Source organism: Schistocerca gregaria, chromosome 2 (genome assembly GCF_023897955.1).
Source record: "Schistocerca gregaria isolate iqSchGreg1 chromosome 2, iqSchGreg1.2, whole genome shotgun sequence".
In the NCBI taxonomy this organism is placed as follows: domain Eukaryota; kingdom Metazoa; phylum Arthropoda; class Insecta; order Orthoptera; family Acrididae; genus Schistocerca; species Schistocerca gregaria.
In genome coordinates, this window is record NC_064921.1 from 810,227,782 (window position 1) to 810,247,319 (window position 19,538).

The following is a 19,538-nucleotide window of genomic DNA, read 5'->3' on the forward strand; positions in this document are numbered from 1 at the left end:
CTACTTAATCTAACTTAAACTAACTTACGCTAAGGGCAACAAGCCGGCCATTGTGGCCGAGCGGTTCTAGGCGCTTCAGTCTGGGAGCGTGCGACCGTCACGATCGCAGGTTCGAATCCTGTCTCGGGCATGAATGTGTGTTATGTCCTTCGGTTAGTTAGGTTTAAGTAGTTCTAAGTTCTAGGGGACTGACGACCTCAGATGTTAAGTTCCATAGTGCTTAGAGCCATTTGAACAATTTGAGCAAAGGACAACACACACACCCATGCCAGAGGGAGGACTCGAACCTCCGACGGAGGCAGCCGCGCGAACAGTGACAAGACGCTTTAGACCGCACGGCTGCCGTACGCGTCGATACGGAAGTACTAAAGAATGAAGAGACACGCTTGAAGTTCTCTGAGGCCAGAGATACTGCACTAGTGAATAGCGCAGTAGGCTGCTCGTTGGAAGAGGAATGGTATCTCTGAAAAGGGCAATGGTGGAAGACGGAAGAAAAACGTACAAGGGTGGTAGCCACGAAGAAACCAAGGGTAACAGAAGAAATACTTCAGCTAATCGATGAAAGAAGGTGGTACAAAACTGTTCAGGGAAATTCAGGGATACACGAATACAACTCACTTAGGAATGAAATAAATAAGAAGAGCACGGAAGCTACGGCGAAATGGGTACACGAAAAATGTGAAGAAATTGAAAAAGAAATGATTGTCGGAAGCACTGACTCAGCATATAGAAAAGTCTAACCAACCTTCGGTTACATTAAAAGCAAGGGCGTTAACATTACGACTGTAATGCGAATTCCACTGTTAAATGCAGAGGGGAGGGCGTATAGATGGAAGGAGTTCATTGAGGGCCTGTGTGAGTGGGAGGAGTTGTCTGATGACGTGATAGAAGGACAAACAGGAATCGACAGGGAAGAGTTTGGGGTCCAGTGCTGGAATCTAAATCTGGATGAGATTCGCAAAACTTGAGATTAAATCAGGCAAAACGAACGGATAACATTCGATCAGAATTTGTAAAATCATTGGGAGTGGCAGCAAAACGATTATTCACGTTGGTGTGTAAAATGTGTGAGATTGGCATTGTAGCATCAGGCTTTCGGGAAAACATATTCCACACATTTCCGACGACTGCAAGAACTATCGCACAGTCAGCTTAACTGCTCTTGAATCGAATATGCTCACAAGAATAGTACACAGAACAATAGGAAAGGAAACTGAGTATATGTTAGATCACGATCGGTTTGACTTTAGGAAAGGCGAAGGCTCCAGAGGGGCAGTTCTGACGTTGCGGTTGATAATGGAAGCAAGTCTACACAAAAATCAAGACACGTTCATAGGATATCTCGCCCTGAAGAAAGCGTTCGACAATGTAAAATAGTGCAAGATGTTCGAAATTCTGAGGAAAACAAGGGTAAGCTATAGGGACAGATTGGTAATATACATATGTACAATAACCAAGAGGGAACAATAAGAGTGAAAGACAAACAACGAAGTGCACGAATTAAAAAGGGGGTAAGACAGGAACGTAGTCTTTCTCCCCTACTGTTCAGTCTACACGTCGAAAATAAAAAAGGTTCAAGAATGGGATTAAAATTCAAGGTGAAAAAATATCTGTGATAAGATTCGCTGATGGCATTGCTATCCTCAGTGAAAATGAAGAATAATTAGAGGACATGATGAACAGTCTAATGAGTACAGAATACGGACTGAGAATAAATCGAAAGAGGACGAAAGAAATGAGAAGTAACAGAAAATGGAACGCCGAGAAACTTAACAACAGGATTAGTGATCACGAGGTAGACGAAGTTACGGAATTCTGCTACCAATGATGGACAGAGCAAGGAGAACATAAAAAGTAGACTAGCACTGGCAAAAAGGGCGTTCCAGGGCAAGAGAAGTCTGTTATAACGAAACTTAGGTCTTAAGTTGAGGAAGAAATTTCAGAGAAAGTCCATTTGGAGAACAGCATTGTGTGGCAGTGAGCCATGGCCTATGGGAAAACCGGATGGGAATAGAACAGAAGCATCTGAGATGTGGTGCTACAGAAGCATGTTGAAAACTAGATAGACTGATAAGGTAAGGAATGAGAAGGTTCTCCGCAGAATCAGCGAGGAAATGAATGCATGGAAAACATTGACAAGAATAAGGATATTTGTTAAGACATCACGAAATACTAGAGGGACTAGTACAGTGTAAAAACTGCAGAGGAAGGCAGAGATTGGGATACATCAGCACAAAATTGAGGACGTAGGGTGCAGTTGCTACTCCGAGACGAAAAGGTTGGCACAGGAGAAGAGCTCGTGGCGGGCAGCATCAAAAAAATCAGAAGACTGATGACTCAAAAATAAGTAAACGAATAAATAAATAAACAAATAAAAAAAAAGTAGGTGTCACTAGACTGTAGCGCCTAGAACCCTCGGCCACTCCGGCCGGCCGCTGTTAATGATAATATAGCTATATCTATCAGGGTAGGCAGCAATCTGAGCTTGTTTGCTGGCTATACAGTGGTGTGCAGAAAGGTGTCGAAGTTGAGTGGCTGACCTGTAAAAAATTTCTTGTTGATGATACGAATGGTAGATAGCTGTAAATGTAGAAAAATGTAAGTCAATGAGCATTAGTGGGAGGAACATCCCTGTAACGTTCGGATACAGCATTAGTAGTCTCCTGCTTGACACAGTCACTTCGTTTAAATATACGGGCGTAACGTTGAAAAGCGATATGAAATTGAACGAGCATGTGAAGATTCTGGTAGGTAAGGTGGATGTTCGACTTCGGTAAATCTGGAGAATTTTTGGAAAGTATGGTTCATCCGTAAAGGTCACCGCATGTCCGACCATCGAGCGACGCATTGTTGAGTATCTCTCGAGTGTTTAGGATTCGCACCAGGTCGACTGGAAGAAGACTTTGAAGCAGTTGAGAGGTCGTCAACTTTCCGATCTGTCACTGAAATGTTTGCTCCCTTTCTGTAGTCTTGACAATTGTCATAGTATACATTGGTTATAGAATACGAGTCATTCTGTAACCACTGTACACTATGAAAATCGTCAAGACTACAGAAAGGGAACAAACATTTCAGTGATCGGGCGGAAAGTACATCATTTTGACGGAAAAAAATGGCACGAGGGAGCTGTGAAGTGGTAAGAATAGGCTACCGTGGCAGATAAATGTAATGAAAAGCGATACTACATAGATGTCTCACAGATATGAAAACAGCACACGGGTGTGAACTACATTAAAACAAAGGAATTCAGGAGTCAAGACTTCCAAAACCGAAAGTAATTCAAAAACATTAAAAACATACGAAGGTTGGAACATTAATAGTGGCAACTATTTATTTACAGGTCGTACAAAATAGATACGCGTTTCAAAGTTTTACTGACCTTCAAAGTAAACACCAGCATTGTGTGTAACCCGTTGATAACGATGTGGAAGTCGTAGGATACTCTTAGCAGTGACAGTTGTGTTAACAGTTCGAGCGGCGCGGTCTGTTGCCCGACGAATTTGTAGCAGTTCTGAAGCGAATGCCGTGAACTGTTTCCTTCAGTTTAGAAATCGAGTTGAATTCACGAGGGCTTTAGTCAGCGGAGTTAAGTAGGTGGCATAGCACTTAGCAGCCCCATCAGTCAAACAAATCAGTAACAGCTTGCACTGTACGTGCTTGAGCATTGTCCTGCAAAATGATATTCAGGTCCTGCAGAAAGTGTCATTAGTTCTGTCTTGTGCAGTTCATTTTTGGAAAACAACCTACAACCCGCTTCGAGACAGAAGAGATGACACTTTCTGCGGGACCTGACCATCACTTTGCAGGACAATCCTCAAGCATGTATAGTGCAAGCTGTTACTGATTTGTTTGACTGATGGGGCTGCTAAGTGCTATACCACCTGCTGCATTCCCCTCGTAAGTTCAACTTGATTTTTAAACTGAAGGCAACAGTTCACGGCATTCGGTTCAGAACTGCTAGAAATTCGTCGGGCAATACACCACGCCGCTCGAACTGTCAACACAACAGGTACTGCTAAGAGTATTCTACGAATTCCACATCGCTGGCAATGGGTTATACACAATGCTGGTCCCTACTTTGAAGGTCAGTAAAACTTTGAAACACGTATCTATTTTGTACAAGCTGTAAATAAATAGTTGCCACTATTAAAGTTCTAACCCTTGTATGTTTTGACAGAGCACAGAAAAACTGCGTGACTCTGAAACTGTTGCGTTCATTTGTTGCAGCTTACGTGACAAACTGTTATGTTTTCGTTATTTATTTCGAAGCGATCACGTTCACATTCATACAAACACATAAATTGTACAGTGAGGCATACCTCACTCACTTACCGGTCATAAAGATTAGGTGCGTCGATAAGAGATTCCTGTCATATGACACAGGTACTGTCACCAAGGCCGTGTATGACGCAGCAGACGTATTTCCTAGTGGAGGATTCTGTTGACTTACCGCCTTATCGTCAAGCGTTTGCAGTTCCCATTCGAAAGCCACTTGATTTCGGCTGCTAAACGAGTAGTTCTGCAGAATCAACTGTCATTATAGGTCTCTACCTGAAACCTCGCTGTTGCAATTGAATGTTACATCACGACACAGACACAAATTTTAAAAAAGCGAACAACGGAAAAGGAATTGACGTAAGGAAGCTTTGAACACAGCAAGTCTATATTGTAATACAACACTGTAACCACTTATCCACGACGCCATCGCTTTTGCACGTTGCTCTGTATTGCACTTCTTCTTCTTGGACCGTTCACTGTTTGTATTATGCATTTTTTTCCCGGTCCAGTACACTAACTTCTTGTTTTCTTGCTCGATCTGCACTGTTTTTGACGGACTGCGCACTGGGTTCTCTTACCACTAAATCTGGAGGGGTGTGACGGGGACTTTCTCTTGCAAGGTTCACAGTCCCTTGCAGTGTAAAATATTTAGGCGTCTAAATCAATGCAGTCACATACTTTAATACCTTACCAGTATGGATATCGGCAGCAGGCAAAAGTCGATTAAATTATGGATTCCCGAGATGGATGAACCACTTATATAAACGGTCATGTTTATACGGAACGCTCGGTGCTTGAGATGTAATCGCAACTAGGCTGATTTTCTTATTTTTACTACAGGTGAGCGCAGACGTCGCCGTGCAGATACACGCGCGGCGCGGTAGGTGATAAGGAGGCGGGAAGTCGCGCCGGCGCGGCGCGGGTGGCCGTGGGCAGCGCAGTGGCAGTCGCCGCCATGGACGCTGCCGGCCCCCACCGCCAGCAGCCGCGGGTCCTCCGGCTGCCCGCCTGCTGGCTGCTCACCGCCGGCCTGCTGTCGGTGCTGCTGCTGCTCGCCTACTACTGCTCGGGGTGGCGCGGGGCGGCCCTGCAGGTAGGCAGGCAGGGGCCACGGCTCTTCCGCGGCTGGCCATTCACACGACTGATCACTAGTGGCCGTGCGTGCACCTGTACCACGCATGCAAACAGCGTACACTACTCGCAGCTGTCTTACTTCTATCACGCCTCTGAACTGTGAACTTCTACACTGATAAGCCAAATCATTATGACCATCTACTTAACAGTTTGTTTGTCCGTCTTTGGAACGAAATACATCGCTGATTCTCGTACCAGGGATCCGACCTTTTCTTCATCTGCATCTACATACATACTCCGCAATCCACCATACGGTGCGTGGCTGATGGTACCTCGTACCACAACTAGCACCTTCTCTTCCATCCCACTCCCAGACAGAACGAGGGAAAAATGACTGCCTATATGCCTCTGTACGAGTCCTAATCTCTCTTATCCTACCTTTGTCGTCTTTCCGCGAAATGTAAGTTGGCGTCAGTAAAATTGTACTGCAGTCAGCCTCATATGCTGGTTCTCTAAATTTCCTCAGTAGCGATTCACGAAAAGAACGCCTCCTTTCCTCTAGAGACTCCCACCCGAGTTCCTGAAGCAATTCCGTAACACTCGCGTGATGATCAAACCTACCAGTAACAAATCTAGCAGCCCGCCTCTGAATTACTTCTATGTCCTCCCTCAATCCGACCTGATAAGGATCCCAAACGCACGAGCAGTACTCAAGAATAGGTCGTTTTAGTGTTTTATAAGCGGTCTCCTTTACAGATGAACCACATCTTCCCAAAATTCTACCAATGAACCGAAGACGACTATCCGCCTTCCCCACAACTGCCGTTACATGCTTGTCCCACTTCATATAGCTCTGCAATGTTACGGCAAAATATTCAATCGACGTGACTGTGTCAAGCGCTACACTACTAATGGAGTACTCAAACATTACGGGATTCTTTTTCCTATTCACCTGCATTAATTTACATTTATCTATATTTAGAGTTAGCTGTCATTCTTTACACCAATCAAAAATCCTGTTCAAGTTATCTTGTATCCTCCTACAGTCACTCAACGACGACACCTTCCCGTACACCACAGCATCATCAGCAAATAGCAGCACATTGCTATCCACCCTATCCAAAAGATCATTTATGTAGATAGAAAACAACAGCGGACCTACCACACTTCCCTGGGGCATTCCAGATGATACCCTCACCTCCGATGAACACTCACCATCGACGACAACGTACTGGATTCTATTACTTAAGAAGTCTTCGAGCAACACACATATTTGGGAACCAATCCCATATGCTCGTACCCTTAGTTAGGAGTCTGCAGTGGGGCACCGAGTCAAACGCTTTCCGGAAGTCAAGGAAGATGGCATCCGTCTGATACCCTTCATCTTGGTAAGTCTGTGCAGGTATGCGGCACTAGACGTCTACGCACCGGTCATGTAATTCGCGTAAATAACGGGGTGCTGATTTGCATACTCGGCAATGGCGCGCAATAGCGACACGGATGGGTCCCATCGGATTTACATCAGGCGAATTTTGTAGCCAAGATATCAACATGAGTTCACTGTAGTGCTCCCCAAACCACAATAGCACGGATCCGGCTTCGAGACACGGACAATTATACTGCTGAAAGATGAATCGCCGACGGGGAAGACATCAAGCATGAAGGGATGCAGGTGGATCTCCGCTATCACCGTGTCTTCCATTACTACCACAGGTCCCATGCAAGCGCAGGAGAATGCTCCCACCAGCCTGACGTTTGTGGATACGATAGTCGACCTAGCGTACCAAAAATGTGATTTATCCGAAGAATCGATATGTTTCCATTGATCGATGGCCAAATCTCGATGGTACTGTGTCCACTGCAATCGTAATTGACGATGTTGGGTCAACAGGTCAGCACGTAGGGGTGCTCTGCCGCGGACTTCGTTGTTCAACAATGTTCGATGAACACTTGTGCGTGCACCAACATTGTGCTCTTTCGGCAGGGAGACCACAGATCACCACCTGTTTTACTTTACAGAGCAGACAAGTCTCCAAACTCCAGATTCTGTGAAAAGTAGTTGACGTACAATAACTTAGCGCCTAGTGGTAGTTTCACTGCCCTTCTACCTCTGTCCATGGATGCTCACGACAGTAACACGTGAACATTCGACCAGCTACGCCGTTTTCGAGATACTGGTTCAAAGGCTCTGTGTAATAATAATCTGTCCTTTGTCAAAATCGCTTATCTCAATGAATTTCCCCATTTGTAGCCGATATCTTCGTTAGGGTGACCCCTTTCCCCGTCCGTGTCTGCTCAGCTTACATAATCTCGTTACCGCGTCACGTGCCCACAACGCCACCAGGTGGCGTTCAACATAATGTTTTGGCTTATCAGTGTATGCTATTGATAAAACTGCAAGCCGTTCTGTCTGTTTTTCTGTTTGAACACGCTCATCTCCAAAACTATAGACGAATTTTCACAGGGTGTTCACAGGAACGTGTGGATAGCTTCGGACAGCGTATAGGATTTTTTAATCTTCACCTCCCTAATCCGTCTACTGGATTGCTATATAAATGACCGTGATCGAATATGCATAATGAAATTTTGCAGTGAATAAAGCTATCGTTACCGAAGGAAAATAACACCGGTTAGTTGAAGGAAAATCTGCAAAAGACTCATCTAAAAGAGGAATCTATTCTACACTTAAGCTAAATACTGACGATAATTTTAAAATGGGTGAGATATAGTGCAATCGGGGGGGGGGGGGGGGGGAAGGGTACCACGTAATACTTACTACAAAAATCACTGATATACAAAGAAAACGCTGGTTAGATACGAAGGGAATAATAAAACGGTCGCCACCCCCGTGTGGCAATGAATTTCCAGAATCTTGAGAAAGTTAGTGGCAAAGAAATTTAAGCAAACAGATACTGGCCTAGCAACAGAAGGTTGTCACGCTTTTCCAAAGCACAAAAGTTCACGAGAAAATAAATGAATCAGAAAGCACTGAGTCTGCGGTTATTTATTCTGAAATACTCCATTTTGAAAGTGAAAGTAAATGGAGTTACTGGTAAAATAAATGAGTGGCTTAACTTAAACGTTGTTATGTAAAAAAATAGATTTTAGTAACCTCAGTGTAATGTAATGCAAAATTTAGAAAAGGGCAACTAATCTACTTTTAATTATTGAAAGATTGAATCGAATTTACATTAAGCAAACGAGCAACGGATTTTATTTTTAAAATACCAATAATCAAATACATACCAAGCGAGCAGAAGTCACTCGCTAAGCTAAATACAGAATAAAAGAAATTGCGCACTCTTAATTTGTGCTGTATCTTTAGTTAATTAAATTAATACTAAAATCTGCAAATTTGTTTAGCCTCTGTTATGCAATACAAGAACGAACACTTACTGATGCAGAAAATTTAGACTGAAGCTGGTCATTAGCAAACACACAAAACCGGCAGTAAATAGTTAATCAGTTTTTATATTCTTGCGACACTCGGTAATTGCATGGAAAGGAGGAGGGACCCTGCTTGGTAATAATGTCTGAGGACAATGAAAACGCAGGTGACCTATAAGTTTTAATTATTGAAAGTTATTATTCAAGTTACTCAAACTCCTGGACGAAATAAGCTGGGTAAAGCCTCTACATTATTGTATCTGTCACTTGACACTCTTACGATGTTGTATCTGTGCAGACACGAAGAATGTAGGCGACCACAGTGTTGAGTTGCCGTTGTTGCTCTTCGGCAAGAAGCCCGAGTCGTGTCCAGAGCGACGGGCAATTACGGGACAGGCAACAGTTAGAATTGCAGCTTCCTCCGCCAATCCACTTCTACCGTGCTCTCAATACCCGCGGGTTAACGAATCAGGCGCGTCTGCGCTGCCGCGGGAATAGCTGCACAAAGCGTCGGCGGGAGCGCCCAGCGAACACTTCCGCACTCTTTCATCACTCAAGCCGCTCTGCCTCCTCTCTGCTCGCAGCGTGACAGAGACTCTCCACACGCAAAGATAAACAACGACGCAGGTACTACTATTTCGTCGTTACTGTCGATACACTGAAATAACGTTCCCTTGGCTATTACCCAGCAATTTACAATGTTTTCATTATAATTACAATCAATTATATACACTCAGAAATAAATACGCTATTACATCGATTACCTATCAAAAATTGTTTCTGTGATACAGCTTACAGTTTCAGAATCAGTTTCAGTGCAAGTTATCAACGGAAATTAAATGACGAAAGTTTAGGATGGTACAGAAGGAATTTTATCTGCATTTGAGGTGTTACAATTAATTTAATCAGAATAGAATCACGCAAAAAGGAATAGCAACTTAATGTTTAATCTAAAATCGTCAACTCAGCTTACAAAGCAAGAACGCTAAGTGCCATCGCCCGATTTCCCAGAGCCGACCGGAATGGCGCTTCAGTCTGGAACCGCGCGACAGTTACGGTCGCAGGTTCGAATCCTGCCTCGGGCGTGAATGTGTGTGATGTTCTTAGGTTGGTTAGGTTTAAGTAGTTCTACGTTCTAGGTGACTGAAGACCTCAGTCCAATTGTGCTCAGAGCCACATGAACAACTTGAACAGATTTCCCAGAAACTTCGCTCAGTGCAAGAGCGGTCAAAACAGGCGAACACGTGCGTCGGCTTATCTAAATACACGGTGGTCCATTGACAGTGACCGGGCCAAATACACTCCTGGAAATGGAAAAAAGAACACATTGACACCGGTGTGTCAGACCCACCATACTTGCTCCGGACACTGCGAGAGGGCTGTACAAGCAATGATCACACGCACGGCACAGAGGACACACCAGGAACCGCGGTGTTCGCCGTCGAATGGCGCTAGCTGCGCAGCATTTGTCCACCGCCGCCGTCACTGTCAGCCAGATTGCCGTGGCATACGGAGCTCCATCGCAGTCTTTAACACTGTTAGCATGCCGCGACAGCGTGGACGTGAACCGTATATGCAGTTGACGGACTCTGAGCGAGGGCGTATAGTGGGCATGCGGGAGGCCGGGTGGACGTACCGCCGAATTGCTCAACACGTGGGGCGTGAGGTCTCCACAGTACATCGATGTTGTCGCCAGTGGTCGGCGGAAGGTGCACGTGCCCGTCGACCTGGGACCGGACCGCAGCGACGCACGGATGCACGCCAAGACCGTAGGATCGTACGCAGTGCCGTAGGGGACCGCACCGCCACTTCCCAGCAAATTAGGGACACTGTTGCTCCTGGGGAATCGGCGAGGACCATTCGCAACCGTCTCCATGAAGCTGGGCTACGGTCCCGCACACCGTTAGGCCGTCTTCCGCTCACGCCCCAACATCGTGCAGCCCGCCTCCAGTGGTGTCGCGACAGGCGTGAATGGAGGGACGAATGGAGTCGCTTCTGCCTTGGGGCCAATGATGGTCATATGCATGTTTGGCGCCGTGCAGGTGAGCGCCACAATCAGGACTGCATACGACCGAGGCACACAGGGCCAACACCCGGCATCATGGTGTGGGGAGCGATCTCCTACACTGGCCGTACACCTCTGGTGATCGTCGAGGGGACACTGAATAGTGCACGGTACATCCAAACCGTCATCGAACCCATCGCTCTACCATTCCCAGACCGACAAGGGAACTTGCTGTTCCAACAGGACAATGCACGTCCGCATGTATCCCGTGCCACCCAACGTGCTCTAGAAGGTGTAAGTCAACTACCCTGGCCAGCAAGATCTCCGGATCTGTCCCCCATTGAGCATGTTTGGGACTGGATGAAGCGTCGTCTGACGCGGTCTGCACGTCCAGCATGAACGCTGGTCCAACTGAGGCGCCAGGTGGAAATGGCATGGCAAACCGTTCCACAGGACTACATCCAGCATCTCTACGATCGTCTCCATGGGATAATAGCAGCCTGCATTGCTGCGAAAGGTGGATATACACTGTACTAGTGCCGACATTGTGCATGCTCTGTTGCCTGTGTCTATGTGCCTGTAGTTCTGTCAGTGTGATCATGTGATGTATCTGACCCCAGGAATGTGTCAATAAAGTTTCCCCTTCCTGGGACAATGAATTCACGGTGTTCTTATTTCAATTTCCAGGAGTGTATTTCACAAAATAAGCTTCAAACCGAAAAACTACAAAGAACGGAACTTGTCTAGCTTGAAGGGGGAAACCAGATGGCGCTATGGTTGGCCCTCTAGATGGCGCTGACATAGGTCAAACGGATATCAACTGCGTTTTTTTAAAAAAAGGAGCCTCCATTTTTTTTATATATTCGTATAGTACGTAAAGAAGTATGAATGTTTTAGTTGGGCCACTTTTTTCGCTTTGTGATAGATGGCGCTGTAATAGTCGCAACGTGTAAGTACCTGGTGGCACATAACCCGCCAGTGCGGACGGTATATGCTTCGTGATACATTACCCGTGTTAAAACGAACCGTTTACCAGTTGCGGAAAAGGTTGATATCGTGTTGATGTATGGCTGTTGTGATCAAAATGCCCAACGGGCGCGTGCTATGAATGATGCTCGGTATCCTGGACGACATCATCCAACTGTCCGGACCGTTCGCCGGATAGTTACATTATTTAAGGAAACAGGAAGTGTTCAGCAACATGTGAAACGTCAACCACGACCTGCAACAAATGATGATGCCCAAGTAGGTGTTTCAGCTGCCGTAGCGGCTAATCCGCACATCAGTAGCAGACAAACTACGTGAGAAACGGGAATCTCAAAAACGTCGTTGTTGAGAATGCCACATCAACATCGATTGCACCCGTACCATATTTCTATGCACCAGGAATTGCATGGCGACGACTTTGAACGTGGTGTACAGTTCTGCTACTGGGCACAGGAGAAATTACGGGACGATGACAGATTTTTTGCACGCGTTCTATTTAGCGACGAAGCTTCATTCACCAACAGCGTTAACGTAAACCGGCATAATATGCACTATTGGGCAACGAAAAATCCACGATGGGTGCGACAAGTGGTACATCAGCGACCTTGGCGGGTCAATGTATGGCGCGGAATTATGGGAGGAAGGATAATTTTATCGATGGCAATCTAAATAGTGCAATGTATGCTCATTTCCTACGTTATGTTCTACCTATGTTACTACAAGATGTTTCACAACGTGACAGAATGACGATGTACTTCAAACATGATGGATGTCCGGCACTTAGTTCGCGTGCGATTGAAGCGGTATTGAATAGCATATTTCATGACAGGTGGATTGATCGTCGAAGCATGGCTCGCACGTTCACCGGATCTGACTGCTCCGGATTTCTTTCTGTGAGAAAAGTTGAAGGATATTTGCTATCGTGATCCACCGAAAACGCCTGACAACAAGCATCAGCGCCTGTGCGAACATTACGGAAGGCGAACTACTCGCTGTTGAGAGGAATGTCGTTACACCTATTGCCAAATGCGTTGAGGTCGACAGACATTTTGAGCATTTATTGCATTAATGTGGTAATTACGGGTAATCACGCTGTAACAGCATGCGTTCTGAGAAATGATAAGTTCATAGAGGTACATGTATTACCCTGGAACAACCGAAATAAAATGTTCAAACGTACCTACGTCCTGTATTTTAATTTAAAAAACCTCCATGTTAGCAACTGTACGTCGAAAATTGTGAGCCATATGTTTGTGAATATTACAGCGCCATCTATCACAAAGCGAAAAAAGTGGTCCAACTAAAACATTCATGTTTCTTTACTTACTACACCGTTTTATTAGCAAGACACACAACAGGAATTTATTTGAAAACAGTTTCAATTTTTTCTATTCATTTATTGTCTTACACGTCTTTATTTTACAGGTCCGTCTTGATCACACAAACTTTAACACTTCACTATTACCAGTTTCGATTCATCCATCTTCTGATCTGTTACAAACAAAAACAGGGTGCAACCAACTACGTTTTGCTGACACTAAATGTATAAATGGCCTGGTGCTACATAAGAAACATAAAGGTTGTTTACATGATTGACAGCCATGTGTACCATACATACATACTGGAGGAAATGGAAATTTATGTACACAGAAAACAACAACCGGACTGACTGAACAGAATGAGTTTAACCGTAATGCTTATTCTGATGTATTCAGAATCCAATTGGTTTGGGCAGCGTCGAGTCCAGCGGTTTGGCGTACGTTTGTGTGCGTCGGCCGCCAGTGACGAGCAGACTGGACCTTCCTCTGCAAGCTGCGCCGCAGAAAGCAAGAACGTCATACAGAGAAGCCACGACGTGCCACCATTGAGATCCCACTCTGGACGTATTATTGACTACGGATTATTTAACTTTTAATTGAGAGTTACTGTTCCGTTAATTACCTTATACTTACGGTTTTGGTAATTGTTTTGTTACGCTGGAAGATTTCGTTTTATAGATGTGATTTTACTCTTAAACCCTGTTATACTGGCTTGTACACAGTTGTATGTTTTACTTTGCCAGCCTAGGAGCTTCACAATATTGATATTTGCACTTTCTACGTGGATTTTAAGTATGGATCTAATTCCACGTATAGTATGTCAGTACATGGTTTATTGTCAGAAGCTCGTCGTGCCATGTGAACTAATTTTAATCAATGACAATGCATTTTAACCATTAATTTTGCGATACTGGTTAATCATTTACCCTAGCTATAGTGCCCTCTGCTGGCCTCAGTTTTTTGTATAAATACCAGACGCATTCTGATCTTTACCAGCACCTACTATGTACCTGCATATCTAGTTTGACGTTGATGCAACATCAGAATATTTTATGGTATCTATAGCTGGTATATACGGCTGTTAATCATGTTCAAAAGTGTGTCAAATCTTATGGGACTTAACTGCTAAGGTCATCAGTCCCTAAGCTTAGACACCGATTAACCTAAATTATCCTAAGGACAGACACCCATGCCCGAGAGAGGACTTGAACCTCCTCTGGGACCAGCCGCACATTCCATGACTGCAGCGCCCAAGACCGCTCGGCTAATCCCGCGCGGCGGTTAATCATGTAAACACTATTTATCTTTATGTAGTACCAGGCCTTTTATAGATTTAGCATCAGCAAACTGAACTTAGTCGGTTGCACACTATTTTTGTTTGTAACAGATCTGAAGATGGCAGTAGCCGAAACTGGTAATAGTGATGTGTAAATATTTGTTCGATCAAGACGGACCTGCAAAATAAAGTATCAAAATATGATCACGGACTCATTTTCAGATTAGGTCTTCAATTGATGTTTTACACTCCGTGCATTAATCTTCTACGGGCATGGGTAGGTCAAAGAAAAAAAATTAAAACTAAAATAAAAACAACAATCGGTTTTCAGGCAAGGGGCGCTAAAATGTAAAACAGCGGCGATAGCTGCTGATACACCTATTCGTGTGAAGTACTTGGGTGTCGAGAGGCACTCGAAAAAACATTGGCTGTCGTTTTCTCAGAAACGGCCGAGTATCTCTAGATAAGCCGAGACACGCACTGGTTTATTCTGACTTCTATTCCTCCGAGCGAAGTTTCTGGGAAACTGGGTTATGGCATTTTCCCTGTTTTCCTCGTTAGTAGTTCAGACCGTTAGTCATCAGGACGCAGGATTCCAAAGAACCAATAGATGGCGCTGTTAGTCTCGTGGTACAGTAAACAACCAACAGATGGCGTTGTTACTTTTCTTCTTTAACAACTCAGTGACAGCGGTATTTTCCGAAGTTTACATCAGTGGCAGAATTAACCATCACAGTATTATGATTATCACTGCAAACCAGCATTGAATCAGTTGGCCGGGTTCTACGATTTTACTGATTTCCATTTGAGTAATAAAAATTTAACAAAATTTCTTTTACTCCTTCCTATAGGTTTTACTTAAAGTTTTCGCTAGCACAAACGAATTTATTAAGTTTACTTTGTTGTTTGGGTGGATAGTACTTACATTTTTATTTCGTTTTATTTACTAACGAAAATACCTAGAAAACCTGTAACACTAACGTGCCGTGAAACACGCTAATGTTACCCTCTGAGAGGATTTCGAAGATTGACCGCGCGTGTGTCTATGGACAAGGGTATCGGGCTATAATTTCGATTTTAATGAAATAACAGAAGAACAAAACGGGCTTTAATCTTGGGAGTGAACGAAAGTGGAAAAATCATAAGGGAATTAAAAAAATAATGAGCGGTCGCCAGCCAGATTAGGCACATTAATTTGGAAATATATATATATTTGAGAAAACTAAATATTAGTTATTGAAGTTAATTTTGTTGAGATTTCCCTTTGAATAGCAAACAGTATACAAACTGACACAGTGCAATCTGTATTGTGTGTAGCAGCAGTTGTCAATAACAAACACACACCCCTGTAAATTATGCCGCCCACATTCAAGAGCATTACTTAATCAAATACTGAAACGTCACTGCATGAGATGCAGAACTAATATTGAACATGAGGGGCTTCTATCTTGACTGACATGAAAAACACAAATAAACGTGAACAACTGTTGAAGCTCCTCTGCATGTAGCAACTTTCCTTAGTAACAGAAGTATTTCGATTTTTTCTTAATAGGTGGAGAATGTGATGGTGACCTATAAACTAGTATAGTTTCACTAATCAAAGCTCTTTGATTATTACAATAGTGAAGATTAACTCTAAAAGCTAATCATTCACTTCACTTGGGGTAGTTCATATATTTGCAAGACAATAAAATACAACACTGGGTTTAATTAACTTCAAAAAAGGAATCTTCCATGATGGGTACCAAAAATACACGTTCTTTAAAATTGTCCGTAATTTTTCTTCTAACGATACTATCTTAAACCTGTTCATTAAAGACTTATATGTACATGAGCTTTAATTATCTGTGAAACAGGTATTCTTTGCAATAATATTTACACAATATTGCGCTGTAATCCTATAAAACTATGTTTTATAATAAAGTAACGTTAGTTTAACAAAAGCTTATCCAACTTCACTTTTGTGGTTTTAGCTTTTAACTTTTACTATTCCGTTTACTTCAGATGAAAAATCACTTTTAAAGAGGTGAATGCGAGAATTCCTCATCAGGATACTCTTTTAACAGAACTTAGGTGAGGACCCTGCGTAGGTTTGTGATCAGCATTGAAAATATGTTTACGGACACGAATTCATGTTTTATGTGATTATTACTGAAACAACACACAAATTAACTGGTCCATGCCAGTAGACATAACTTACCTGAATGTATGAAGTTTGTGAAGCAGTGGCGAAGATTGATGCCAGGCAACACGGCGGCTAACTGTACTCACTGATCTTGATGTACGAACGCTCTATAAAATCTCTCCTTGGCGTCGGATTTTCAGCATTTTAGAGCCATTCCATTACGCCGTGAATGACAAATAATAGCCACATCCACATCCGAGGCAAATCCCTTATAATGCAGCTTCCAATTGCCTTTCTCAGCATCGTCGAAGTGTACCGTGCTAAGGCTAGCCATATACTCCGACTGCGTGTCGTTCACACAAAAGAGCGGTTCAGTTCGACCGCAAAACCAACCTTCTACATCGCGCCATGCCACTTCGTTGCGGATGGACGTCCCTACATCGTTTACATGTTACAAATACAAAAGCTCTCAGCATGAACCAGCTTTTAACGAACTTACTTATTTCAGAAACATATTCATATTATAATAATTTAAAAGTTCAGCATGTTGTTGTTGTTGTGGTCTTCAGTCCAGAGACTGGTGTCATGCAGCTCTCCACGCTACTCTATCCTGTGCAAGCTTCTTCATCTCCCAGTACCTACTGCAACCTACATCGTTCTGAAGCTGCTTAGTGTATTCATCTCTCGGTATCCCTCTACAATTTTTACCCTTCACGCTACCCTCCATTACTAAATCGGTGATCCTGTGCCTCAGAATATGCCCTACCAAGCGATCCCTTCTCCTAGTCAAGTTGTGCCACAAATTTCTCTTCTCCCCAATTCTATTCAATACCTCCTCATTTGTTATGTGATCTAGTCATCTAATCTTCTGTAGCACCACGTTTCGAAAGCTTCTATTCTCTTCTCGCCTAAACTATTTATCGTCCACGTTTCACTTCCATACATGGCTACACTCCACACAAATACTTTCAGAAACAGCTTCCTGACACGTAAACCTGTACTCGATCTTCACAAATTTCTCTTCTTCAGAAACGCTTTCCTTGCCATTGCCAGTCTAAATTTTATATTCTCTCTACTTGGACCATCATCAGTTATTTTCATACTTAAATAGCAAAACTCATCTACTACTTTAAGTGTCTTGTTTCCTAATCTAATTTCCTCAGCATCACCCGACCTAATTCGACTACATTCCATTACTCTCGTTTTGATTTTGTTGATGTTCATCTTATATCCTCCTTTCAAGACATTGTCCACTCTGTTCAACTGCTCTTCCAGGTCCTTTGCTGTCTCTGACAGAATTACAGTGTCATCGGCGAACCTCAAAGTTTTTATCCTTCTCCAATGATTTTAATTCCTACTCCGAATTTTTCTTTTGTTTCCATTACTGCTTGCTCAATATACAGATTGAATAAAATCGGGGATAGGCTACAACCCTGTCTCACTCCCTTCCCAACCACTGCTTCCCTCTCATGCCCCTCGACTCTGAAGCTTCCATCTGGTTCCTGTACAAATTGTAAGTAGCCTTTCGCTCCCTGTATTTAACTCCTGTCATCTTCAGAATTTGAAAGAGAGTATTCCAGTTAACATTGTCAAAAGCTTTCTCTAAGTCTACAAGTACTACCACTGTAGGTTTGCCTTTCCTTAATCTATCTTCCCCGTCTCTAATGACCTCGTTGTCGACGGGACGTTAAACACTAACCACCACTACCACCACCACCATCTATCTTCTAAGATAAGTCGCAAGATCAGTATTTCCTCACGTGTTCCAAAATTTCTACGGAATCCAAACTTATCATCCCCAAGGTCGGCTTTTACCAGTTTTTCCATTCGTCTGTAAAGAATTCGTGTTAATATTTTGCAAAAAAATGGTTCAAATGGCTCTGAGCACTATGGGACTTAACACCTATGGTCATCAGTCCCCTAGAACATATAACTACTTAAACCTAACTAACCTAAGTACATCACACAACACCCAGCCATCACGAGGCAGAGAAAATCCCCAATCCCGCCGGGAATCGAACCCGGGAACCCGGGCGTGGGAAGCGAGAACGCTACCGCACGACCACGAGATGCGGGCTAATATTTTGCCGCCGTGGCTTATTAAACTGGTAGTTCGGTAATTTTCTCATCTGTCAACACCTGCTTTCTTTAAGATTGGAATTATTATATTCTTCTTGAAGTCTGAGGATATTTCGCATGTCTCATACATCTTCCACACCAGATGGTAGAGTTTTGTCAGGGCAGGCTCTCCCAAGGCTATCAATAATTCTAATGGAATGTTGTCTACTCTCGGGGCCTTGTTCGACTTAGATCTATCAGTGCTGTGTCAAACACTTCACGCAGTGTAATTGTAACTAGCGTGTATAAAAGGTCGCTATGTGAAAGGTGCGTGAAGTGCACTTTCAATGTATCAAGATGGCTAAAACAGCCACGCGCACTTTGAATAAGAAAATGCTATCTGACATTAAATCAACGTAAAAGATTGGGTCACCGCCAACTCTAGTCACATCGACAAATAAGAAGTTGGGATGAGTCAAAAAAATGGTTCAAATGGCTCTGACCACTATGGGACTTAACATCTATGGTCATCAGTCTCCTAGAACTACTTAAACCTAACTACCCTAAGGACATCACACAACACCCAGCCACCATGAGGCAGAGAAAATCCCTGACCACGCCGGGAATCGAACCCGGGAGTGGGAAGCGAGAACGCTACCGCACGACCACGAGATGCGGGCTGGGATGAGTCGGAAAGATAATTAACTTGTTCATAAAACACTCATGAAAGAACTATCATTACAAAGTCACTCACAGAGAATGTGATGTAATTATTATTATGATCCAGGCATAGTTCCCGTGAATCAAATATTAAAATAAAGTAAAAAGTGCGTGGACACTGTGCATAAGCGCGGCTTGCAGCAACACTCCTGAAAACAAGATCTATTCTAAAGCATTAGTTTTAAATAAAGAGGGAACACTAATAATCATTGGACCTGTGCGCATTGAAACGCCGTGGATGGGCTAACAATGAAACTACAAGGTAAACTGCGTAGGTAACAGAGACGTAACATCGGTACACAAGAGAAG

At 43.5% G+C, this 19,538-nt stretch overlaps 1 protein-coding gene across 1 annotated transcript in view; it reads left to right on the forward strand.

Moving 5' to 3' along the window:
• The first annotated feature begins 5,220 nt into the window (after positions 1-5,220).
• LOC126335109 (galactosylgalactosylxylosylprotein 3-beta-glucuronosyltransferase P-like) overlaps positions 5,221-19,538 on the forward strand; it is a 171,614-nt gene continuing 157,296 nt past the window's right edge. Inside the window, exon 1 of the mRNA XM_049998052.1 lies at positions 5,221-5,371. Coding sequence (XP_049854009.1) covers positions 5,234-5,371 — 138 coding nt within the window. The 5' untranslated portion in view covers positions 5,221-5,233. The remainder of the gene's footprint in view (positions 5,372-19,538) is intronic.